Genomic DNA, 11,440 nt, shown 5'->3' with positions numbered 1-11,440 from the left:
TTTTAACATGGATTTATTACTTATAAAACTAGGATAATTACTTAGTTCTAATTTAAGTATTCAAAGTAACAACTTAGTTCTAATCTCACCCGCTAAAGGCCTTATAACTGAATTGGCACCTTCCCGTACACAAAGTGCTTGGGGGACTAGAGGAAAAGGGTTCAAACGGTGGCTTAACAGCACATTTTAATTATCTCTCAAAAACAAAAAACAAAAGCTCTAATCTCACCCAAAAAGTGATTAACAAATAGAAAGCAAGCAAATCTGTTGTGCAAGGTACACTCATAGTTAACACATCTCCAATACAAAACTACAAAAATTCACATCTGAACACTTGATATAGCATTCAGATACAAATAGTGGACTAAATAAATATTGCTAAAATAATCCCTAATGAGTTCAATAGCTAACTAACCATGAGCATTTTTTCTATCCCTGGGAAATGACAGCAAACTTTGGCACCATTTCCAAAACAGAAATAAAAAATGCTTCACAGATCAATCACACGAGACAGCTTCTGGATCCGGTTCAATAGGAAGTCCCCTTGCTTGATAGTTGCTTGGTAAAGAGCATTCTTTGCATCTGGACGATTAGTCTCAAGAACTCCTGCAACTTTATCAATCTTGCAATGAAGCTTCCCAGCTGCAATAAAACGCGAGAGCTCCCTATAAAAGAGAGAGAGAGATGGATTAAAAACTGAATACACGTCACTATCGCAGAAGAATATCTCAAACTCTATTAAATAATGGACAAAAGACAAAGTTTAGCTACAAAATTTGCTATACCTTAAGGTTACAATTTTACTCAATATTTTTTTATTGGAGGTGAATTTTGACAAATCTACCATTAGATTACATTTTTTTCTTATATCCTCTATGCTTGCAAAATTTCTAGAAAATTAAAGATTAAAGTTATGTCATCAATAAATTGTTTAAATTACAAGTTTTTGTAGTTTAAAATTATATATAAAATATAAACTTATAGATCATATAGTAAATAATATTCGATTAATACAAAATTTTACGTGTATTAAAAGTGTAAAAAACATGCAAGGCGAGGTGGAGTAGTTGAATTAAGGTGTGTATTTCTACAATTAAATTTTCAATTCTGGTCAATGGGTCTCCTACAGGTTTTTTGGTAGTTCTCGTGATATTCGCCAAGAGGATCCTTTGTCTCCACTTTATTCCTATTGGTTGTGGAAGTGTTGAGTAGACTGTTTAAGAGAACAAAAAATGGTAGTTTTCTTTGCGGTTTTCAAGCAGGATCCCATAGACAAGGGGCTGTGCATATCACTCATCTTCTTTTTGTTGACAAAACTATATTGTTCTATGATGTTTCTAGGGATCAGTTATTATACATTCTGATGGTGCTAATCTTCTTTGAAGCTATTACAAGCCTAAAAGTTAATGAAAGAAAAAGTGAGATTGTTCCTGTTGGTGATGTTGGGAATTTGAATACTTTGGCTTGTACTCTTTGTTGCAAGGTGGGTACTCTACCTATGAGATATCTGGGGCATGCCTCTCGGGGCCCATTATAAGGATTCATCAATATAGAATCCTATTATAGAAAAGATGGAGAAAAGGTTGTCTAGTTGGAAACAACTTTATTTGTCAAAAGGTGGCAGGCTTTGTTAAAAAATACTTTCTCGGGCCTTCCCACCTACTTTTTATCTTTATTTACTAACCCTCAGGCTATGGCAATTAGAATAGAAAGGATTCAAAGGAATTTCCTTTAGGGGACCTCAGAGAATGTTTTTAAATATCCTTTAGTTGCTTGGGATAAGGTCTGTTTGCCAGTTGAGTGTAGTGGTTTGGGGATCTAGAGGATTGGGTTGTTTAACAAGGTCTTGCTTGGGAAGTGATTGTGGTGTTTTTGGAAAGAAAGTAACTGATTATGGCGTCAAGTTATAGCAACCAAATATGGTGAGGCAAGAGGAGGCTGGTGTACTAGAGGGGTAAGAGGTTCACATGACTGTGGGATGTGAAGGAGTATTAAAGAAGGAACAAAGAAGTTAGTTAGCCAGATTCTGTATAATGTGTTTGGCATAATCCATGGAGTGGGCCTATTCCTTTGAAGGAACTCTTTCCTACTATGTTTGCTTGCTCTCTATCTAAAGAAGCATGGGTCTCTAACTTGGTAGTATTTGCTTCAAAAGGAGGTAGTAGGAGCTGGAATTTACTTTTCCAATATGGTCCTCAGGATTGAGAGGCAGAAACTGTTTATTCCTTTTTTGAGCTTATTTATTCCTCTATGCCGAGGGGTGAAGGAGATGATCACCTGGTTTGGAGAATGACTACGTCTAGGGTATTTGACGTGCGCTCTTTTTATAAGCTATTGTCTAGTCCTTACACTGATGAATTTCCTTGGGAATGCATTTGGTGTGCAAAAGTGCCTAAACTGGTGCCTTTCTTCTCATGGACAAAAACTAATGATGGGATACTCACCATTGATAATCTTGTTAAGAGAGGTCAGTCATTGGTAAATAGGTGTTGTTTATGCTGCTGCAATGGGGGATTAGTGGATCACCTTCTTCTTCATTGTAAGTTTTCTCACGCCTTATGGTGTGAAGCTTTTACAATGTTTGGGATCTAGTGAGCAATGCCAAGGTTAGTTAGCTCCTTTTTCTTTATCTAGAGAAACTGGTTTGGAAAACATCTTTCAACCATTTGGAATATGGTCCCAGCATGTTTAATGTGGTTAGTCTGGCAGGAACACAATACCCGCATTTTTTAAGACAAGGAGAGAACAATAGATCACCTAAAATCTCCTCTTTGGAACTTTATTTCATTGGGCTCGTATTTGGGGGTGCACAAATTGTATTTCTTTATCTAAATTCTTTATCCTTAAATAATATACTATATACAATAAAAATTACGTCTTATATGCAATAGTAACAAGTTGATGCACTCTCCTTAGGCCACCATGTGAGGAGGAAGTTGAAGAAGAATGGGGACTTTCATATCCTTTCAAGGTTAAGGCACCTAGGAAAGTTTCTTTATTTATTTGGATTGTGACATGGGGCAATTTACTCACTTACTAGTGATAATTTGAGAAGAAGAGGTTTTGCTATTGTCAATTGGTGTTGTATGTGCCAATGTAATGGGGAGACGGTGAATCATTAAGTGATTTAGTGTGAGAAGGCTTATCAGTTGTGGTGTTTTGTCTTTAGATCTTTTGGGATCTCTTGGATTTTACCAAGAAGCAAAAACAATGCTCGAACTTTTTGGTTGGAGGAATTGATTAGGAAAGCGCTCATCAAACATTTCGAATTTGGTACCGTTGTGTTTGATGTGGTGTGTAATGAAGGAGCACAATAAACACACGTTTGAGGATGTGGAAAGTTCGGTGATAGGTACTTGCTTTCATTTATTGGCTTTATGTTTGATTGGTCTTAGGCATGGGACTTATGTCTAGTGATTCTCTTGATGTGATGATTCCCTTAATGTTTACAGATTCTCTTATCTCTTGTACAAAATTTCTGATTTTTTTTCTCTTTCTTGTACTATTTTACTGCCTTGTGATCTTTTCGCATGAACTAGCCTTTTTTAATAAATATTTTTCTTACAAAAAAAAAAAAAAAAAAAAAAAAATCCATACAGGAGTACATCATGCTTTTGCCATGTGGATTAACCATAATTATATTAAAATTATTTAGATATTTTGCTATAGGTAAAATTCTATTGCTAAAACTTTACAATACTAAAATTAAAATTTTGTTTGCTTTTAACAAATTTAATGAAATTCCACATATTATTTTAGAATATTTTATTCATCTACCATAATTTTTGCATGGATCACATTGTGCTTGCTTCATGTGACAACGTAAATGTTACATGTTATATGACGCACTCTTACCATGTGGGCTACTAATCATTAAAACAGGTTGTTTCAGATAAAACTCTATTAAAAAAAGTTTAAAAATATTTCTCAATTTAAATTTATCAAAAGTTTCAAAAAAAAAAATTATAGGAAGTTTCATTATTTATTTTAAACTATTTTAATCATTGATTCCCAACAAAATATATATTATCATTTACCATATCTTTGTTTTAATAAAAACTTTATTATACACCATGCTGTCACCTAACTTAAGATAGTTTTTTCTATCTATTTTATTATTCAATTTCAATGATATTAGTGAAATTTTTTATTTAATCTGTGTATAACAGTACTGCTAATTAGAATCTAAAATAGAACATTAATGGAATTAAATACTTACAGATCAATGAACTCCACAGTAACTCCAAATGCCTTCGCCATTGCTTCAATAGTAACACTCTTGTAGGATTCCAAAAACTGTGAATAAACCACAATTCTGACCTCCCTCATAAAATACCGGAAGTGTGGCTGCAAATAGCGGTCCAATTTTATTTGATCTGTCAAGCCAGCTGAAAATAATCCCCAAAAAGAAGACAAAGGTTGAGATGCATAGAATCATACTAGTTATAAATAAATCAATCCGTAAAGGTTGGAGTAGATCTGATCCCATATCACATAATTTTCATGAAGCCCAAATGAGACAGGAAATGCCAAGGAGCTCAAAGTGTAACCCAGACCAAGCAGAGAAACCAAAAGAACTTATCTCTCTAAACATATTCAATCAATATGAATGATTATGGGATATATTAGGTCTCAACTTACCAAATGCCACGAAAAATGATTTATATTGACAATCATATAGGGCATTCAAAAACTCTGAAAGATAAGGGATTTTTTCAATTACTGTCAAGATCTCTGGAGCATCCACTACCTAAAAAAAGATTAATCAGAATTAGTAAAATTAATAGCAGAGAAGTTGCTCAAAAAATCGAAAAAGATTAAATCACATAAGTGATTTAAATTTTTTTTAAAAATGCAGTGGGGAATACTTGTAAAAAAAAAAAAAAAAAATCAGTTAGAAAACCCAAATACCTTCTGCTTCAGGGAAACTCTATCCAAGGATATAATGCTGGTAAGGACAGTGTAGAATATGAACTTGTCATAGGGAAAAAGTTCATAAGTTGTGAAGGTTGAAATAGAATCCAAAAATAGATCAGCTGCCTTCTTGAAGTTTCGAGTGGACATGCAGTACAAGCCTTCATATACCTTCAAACGGTTCTTCCTTTCCCAATCTCCTCCCTCTTCAAACAAGCTGGCACCATTGTATAAACAGTCATAATTCAATGATTCATGTGCCCAACTTTCAAAAAGACAACCACAGAATGTTACTGGCAATTTCATGGCATTACTTACCTCTTCGCTTTATCAATGCTTTTGGAAATTAGATCAAAATCCATGTAGAAAAATCCAAGCTGCAGTGTATAGAACACCAAGTCCATCTTTTGCCCTACTGCAACAGTTTTGCTTTCTGTCACCTTGAGTTGTTCCAATGCTTTCTCCTGGGTTCATGCAGGAATAAGTTAGATGTCAACATCCATTGTAAGCAGACAATGGTAACAATGCTTTCAAGAGCAATAAGTTATGATACTTATGTACCTTGTCACCAATTCGAATAAAATACAATGATTTTGCCAAATTAGCTTCTCGGACTTCACTTTCACCCAAGTTTTCTTGGGCATCAGCTATCCTGAATAAATTCCAACCAGATAGAATCACTTAAGTGAAAAAATAAATGGATTAATTAGTGATCCTAAGCACTTTGAATCCTAATAGGTACTCATGTTTCCAAAAAACAACAGACTCACTGATTGCTATTATTTAACATAATTGTAAACTAACATATTCTTTCATCAATGAGATCCACAAACAGCTGCTATGTACAGAACAGTATATTATCCAAAACAAGTGGTAGATAAGAAATTCAACCTTATTAACATAAAGTAATTCTTTTAAACAAAAACTTGACCATCACAGCAATCAGAAGTTAGATGAGTCAGCCCAAGCGAACAACCAAGATGTGTGCATTTGGTTAGCCTAATTCTGGCGCTATATAAAAGCTTATTTTCTTATTTACAGCTTTTTAGACCCACACTTTTTTCTAGGTACAACTGTATTTTTACCCACTTTCATCAAATAAGCCAATCCAAACACATACTAAAGTTCAGAACAAACCTGACCAATTCAACCTAATTAAAAAATAAGTAAATTAGACCTTAATACATTCTTGTTTCAATAGAATAATGCACTAAAATCAGAAGACAAATGTGCTCTCCTTGAAAAAGGAAATGTATCAGACAGACCAACAAGCAAAAGAACAAACACTGGAAACCACAAGTGATGAGGCTAAATTTTGACCTTGTCACTCTAAAATGCATTGTGTAATAGGAGCTCATTTGCGTGGAATGCTGCTGGTGTATGACAAATTGGGGAATCTTTCAATGTGTACTACTTATGGTGGGTTAAAGTTTAGGAGGATTTGTGGATACAGGGTTTAGAAATTGTATGCAAAAGGATTGGGGCTCAAATTTATTAGGGTTTAATGAGTTTTTAAGGTTATTTGATAGATAAAAGATGTGGGGCATTAGGGTTTTAATAGAGCAAAACTTAAGTATAGTACTTAAGTGCTGTTCCTTAGGTTCTCCTTTTAAGATTCTGCTATATGGATTTTTTCTCATGGGATAGAAGTGTATTTTTTAGTTAAGTAACCACATGGCTAAATCTTAAGAGAGGAATCTAAGGAACAGCACCTAAGATATTGTCCCTAAGTTTTGTCCGTTTTAATAGGTGGAAGTATGAGCTTGATTTAGGGTTGTAGAGTCAAAGGAAAGGAGATAAATATATAGTGTTCATGGGTTGTATGAACAGTATCCATAAGCAGTAACACAAAAAAGATAAAAAGAAAGGGGACAGAAATAGAGAAAAAATGCACGAAGATCAACATTCCTCAATGCTCAAAAAAACTCAATATTTTTATTAATTAACCCCATCTATTCTTCAAGTAAATTGAGCATAAATATTTATAGGAAACATTTTCCAGCATTGGTAGTATTAACACTATTAGTTTGACTAGGAAAACTAACCTATAAAATTTCCAACTTGGGACTTGAAAACAAAAAACGTGATATGCGTAGGATCTCCTGGAAAATAGAGGACTCAACTAAACTATCAAATACCTTTAATTTTCAGGGTAGCAAAAATTACATTTTTGTCCCTGAATACAAAATTGGCCATAACTTATTAAATCAAAACCAAAACAAAACACTATTTTAACCCTATGACACATATAACTAGAACGTTAAAACTACACTATTTATACTTCAATTGGATTTTACAAACTGACCCCATAAAATAAATCTTGAATAGACGAATTTGCATAGTAATAAGTAATAACAAATCAACTATCCATGGCTGCATCAGCCACCCTGTTTAGGGTAATAGTACAATTTCTTAGGTGTCATACCTTACGTTCACCAATTAAATTCAACCATGTGGTTGTATTGACCAATGAACCACATAGTTGAATTTAATTGTCCTTGGGAAAGATAACACTCTTTGTTATAGTGGTCAATACAACCATGTAGATGAATTCATTTGAAAATCTAAGGTAAAGCAACTACAGAATTTGTTCATAAATTTTGTCCTCTTGTTTGGTGTGGATTATATGGAGGGAGAGGAACAACTAAACTTTTAATGACAAGAAGTCCTTGTTTTTAAGTAACAAATTTATTATTGAAAAAGGATCTACCACATGTACACAGGAATACACAAACTAGTCCATTCAATGACAAGGGTTCTACTACTAAGCTGAAATCTAGCTTCTTAATAGGGTTATTCAAGAGGTATCAAATCATACACGCAGTTAATATTCTATTTTAGATTTCGTTGATTCACTTTCTCTTCGTAAGTAACAATTTGTGTTTGTATTTTTAGGTATATTTTGTGGATACACCCTATGTGCATAAAGTATCTCCTCTTTCTTAATAAAATTTTATTACTTACCAAAAAAAATTGTGAAAGATTTAGTTCAATAATAACTATTGCAGTTCATATTCTTACAAACTATTGTTTATTCTTCATTCCATCAATATTCTATCAAAGTCCCTCCATGACATTCAACTCAACAACCAATAAGGAAATCATTTTCAAAAAATGAAGAATATTCGTGCACTTGTCATGTTCATCAAAATTGTTGAAGACACAGGGGAGCACAATTGTGAGGCTAAAACCATGTTTGAGTGCATTAAATTTGAAGAAGATTAAAGAAGGCACAAAAGTGTGACAATTGGTTTTAGCAATGAAAAGAGAAATCTATTACTTCAAATACTCAGAATATTCAAAAAAAGAGAGTATTCATGCACACAAGCATATGTGGTGCTCATCAAGCTGTAAAAGACACAAGGAAGCACAATTGTGATGCCAAAAGCTTGTGAATGCATTAAATTTGCAGAAGATTAAAGAAAGCACGATAATAAGGCGATTGGTTTGAGCAATGAAGACCAATCCATCAATTAAACCACTCAAAGAACTCAAAAAATAAGCATTTTTTCCAACTTTTCATTAGGGCATAAATCTTGTCCCCATCATGCATGTCAAAACAACCTCCAGCAACTAAATAAATATATAATCTCAAAACTGGGAGGTTAAGCCACAACCCAACCCATCCCAATTACAATTAGGTTGACAAGGCCCAACCTGAATACAATGCATTTAGTTAGAAATTCAACCATAGCTTTACTAGTCTGAAAAACACCAATGTCCCTTCCACCAAACAAAAATATCTAAGGCTAAAAGACTGTGTGAGTGCATTAAAACTAGTTTGAGCAATAAAAAGGGAATCCAGATCCATTTCTTAACTACTCAGAAAAATAAAAGATATAAAACTCTTCTACTTTCACATTAATGCTTTTAATCTTGTCCCTATCATGCATCTGAAAACTAGGAGATTAAACTGAAACCCATCACAATCCCAAGTTGGATGAAAATGCCCAGCCTGAATATGATGCATTTAGTAAATTTCGCACAAGACCTATGTAGCTCCAATAATTTGGGGGTCTTAAACAGTTCAATTTGGTACAAAATTCTATAACTTCTACATCCCCTTACTTTTCCACATATGTAACTTTAAACCCCTTTATTTAATTTTTTGATGGCGAGGAACCCCCTCAAGGTATGGATCAGTGGGACCACCCCTGAGGGGTAAACCATAAACCCTAAAAGCCTACACACCCCCATTGAGCAGGCATCGGATAAATCGCGAAATGCCTCCGCCAGGAATCGAACTAGAGACTTCTAGGTTTAAGTAACTGTAAACCCATCTGAAATTATCCAACCTTTACAAGTCTGGCCAGCCACTAAAATCTCCTTAGAATGAAAATTCCCCTACTTTTTTCTTTTTCCCTTATACGAATTGAACCCAGAAGGCTAGGACCTAAACCCCACCAATCAATTGAGATGGAAAACACAGCTAAGAATCTCAATATTAAATACAGATGCCCTAAACTTCAGCATGAAAACTGATCCCTTTACCGTTCCCATTTCCACAATGTCCCTATTACCATCTTGCAGTAACATACAAGTGAAAAATCAAAATTCCACATGTTAAGATGAGGGTACTAAACGTGAACAAAAAATAAACGTGTTTGGTTGCTGAGAAATTTTTGCGAGGATATGAACCATTAGAAACTTCAATCTCAAAGTGATACATGCAATTTCAGATTTAAAAAATAATAATAAATAATTAAACCCTAATACAACGGTTTCGCTACGCCAAAGTCGAATTTTAGTTATTTAGAGCCCAAAAAATCCAAAATTTTCTTTCTTTTCCCTTCATTCTCACAGCAACCAAAAAAAAATTATGTCGAAATTTTTTTTTTTTTTAATAAAATCTAAAATTATATCAACCACAAGCTCACTTTTCGTCAAGCTTCTTGATCTCTTCGTCGATCTTGGCACGCATTGAGTCCAGAAGCCCCTGATCACTCTCCAACACCGAATCGGCGACTAGGGTTTCGTACAACGGAGCCATATCTACACAGAAAAAAAAATTGTTTTTTTTTTCATTACACTCCTGGAATTGGAGGAATGACTCGGAGAGAATCGTTGAGAAATCGGCGGTGAGTTACCGTCGGATTTGACGGCGGCGAAGACCTCATCTTTGAGGCGGACCTTCTCGATGTCCTGGACATCCGGGTGCCTCAGGAGGAAGAGCTTGTGAGCGAGCACGAGGTGCGGTTGCTGAATTCCCTCCTCGCTATCCATGGCGGCTGTCGACTCGGTGGCTGAATCACTGAGTCTTGAACGAGTTCGCTGGGTTTTCTTTCTTTATGGCTTTTTCGATTCTCTCTGACTCTCTGTGTTTGTTCACTTTGCTTGCTTGAGGAAGGAGGCACTGTGAAAAACCGAGAAAGCGCAGTCTTGTCACTTTTGGGAAGGATCGCTACTATCCTACACGTCGCATTGTTAAATATATCAAATGCTATATATAGTTTATTATTTTTTAATCCTTTTACTTTTTTTTTTTTTTTTCCAACAACAAATAGTATTTTAGTTTATGGTGTACACCCCCTAATTATTATTCTTACCATTGAGTAAATATACCAATTAATTTTTTGTATAAGCAAAATTCAAATCTAATAGTCAATTGTCCAAATTTTAACTCATGTGAGTCAAAAAAAAAAAAAATGTAACTCTTGTTTGAATATTGTATATTTTGTATGGAGTTCGATCTATGATCTATCTAATTATTGCTACTCTCTCTCTCTCTCTATGTGAATAGTGACAATAGTGGAGTCAATAATTTGGTTTAGGTGGGGCAAGATTAAGATCAAATATTTAAAACAAAATTAATTTAAAAAATGTTTATTAATATAAGAAAAAAGTACTTAATTTATTAAAAAAATATTATATTAAAATAGAAAATATAATGTAAATGTGGGGCCCATGGGCCTGATAGCCTCGGCCCATTGGGTAGCAGGCCCAAGACCCATGCCGAGGAACACTGACTATTCAAGGCTAAATTGGGGAAAGCCTCTTTTCCCAATCCACGCCGAGGACCTCCTCATCCTCGACCTGACAAGGGTGATTTTCGGGAAAGACCAAGCCCAAAGTAAGCTGTCACCCTCGCATTTAATGCATTCACCTAACCCCCCTGACCGCATTAATGGGGATATAACCCCTTAGCAGGGCAACGTTGATCAGAGTGAACCACTCGAGTACTGATAAGGCCTCTGATGGGACGAACGGCCAGAAGAGAGGCAAATGAATGATCAACAGATGGAATAAGGAGATAGGAAGATAAAGACTATATAAGGAAAGCAAGTAAAGTAAAAAGGGGGAGAGGAAAAAAGAGAAGAAAAAGGCTTCCGGCCGAGGAGCATCCTCCCAGTTGTATAGAAACTCTGAGTATCTTTTTACAAATAAAGATTCATGCTTGATGAACGACGGCAAGCGCCTAAACCTTTAACCCACTCTCTATAAATTTATTGTTTGGGCTTGATTGGGCTGAAAACCCATTCACACTCAGGGTCAATCCAAACTGAGTCCCTACAGTAAATATTAGTGT

At 34.8% G+C, this 11,440-nt stretch overlaps 1 protein-coding gene across 1 annotated transcript; it reads right to left on the bottom strand.

The window, feature by feature from the left end:
• Positions 1 to 220: 220 nt before the first annotated feature.
• Positions 221 to 10,328, bottom strand: LOC112024234 (26S proteasome non-ATPase regulatory subunit 6). The gene is made up of 8 exons (XM_024056875.2): positions 10,002 to 10,328; positions 9,792 to 9,906; positions 5,476 to 5,566; positions 5,233 to 5,378; positions 4,912 to 5,131; positions 4,642 to 4,750; positions 4,220 to 4,388; positions 221 to 665 (listed from the first exon to the last, which is right to left on the bottom strand). The coding sequence occupies exons 1-8, from the start codon at positions 10,135 to 10,137 to the stop codon at positions 491 to 493; spliced, it is 1,161 nt and encodes a 386-aa protein (XP_023912643.1). The 5' UTR covers positions 10,138 to 10,328; the 3' UTR covers positions 221 to 490.
• Positions 10,329 to 11,440: the final 1,112 nt, after the last annotated feature.

This window comes from Quercus suber, unplaced genomic scaffold (assembly GCF_002906115.3).
Source record: "Quercus suber isolate HL8 unplaced genomic scaffold, Cork oak 2.0 scaffold_820, whole genome shotgun sequence".
NCBI classification, from domain to species: Eukaryota; Viridiplantae; Streptophyta; class Magnoliopsida; order Fagales; family Fagaceae; genus Quercus; species Quercus suber.
The sequence above is the reverse complement of the archived record's forward strand: the minus strand, read 5'-3'. Positions and strand labels throughout refer to the sequence as shown.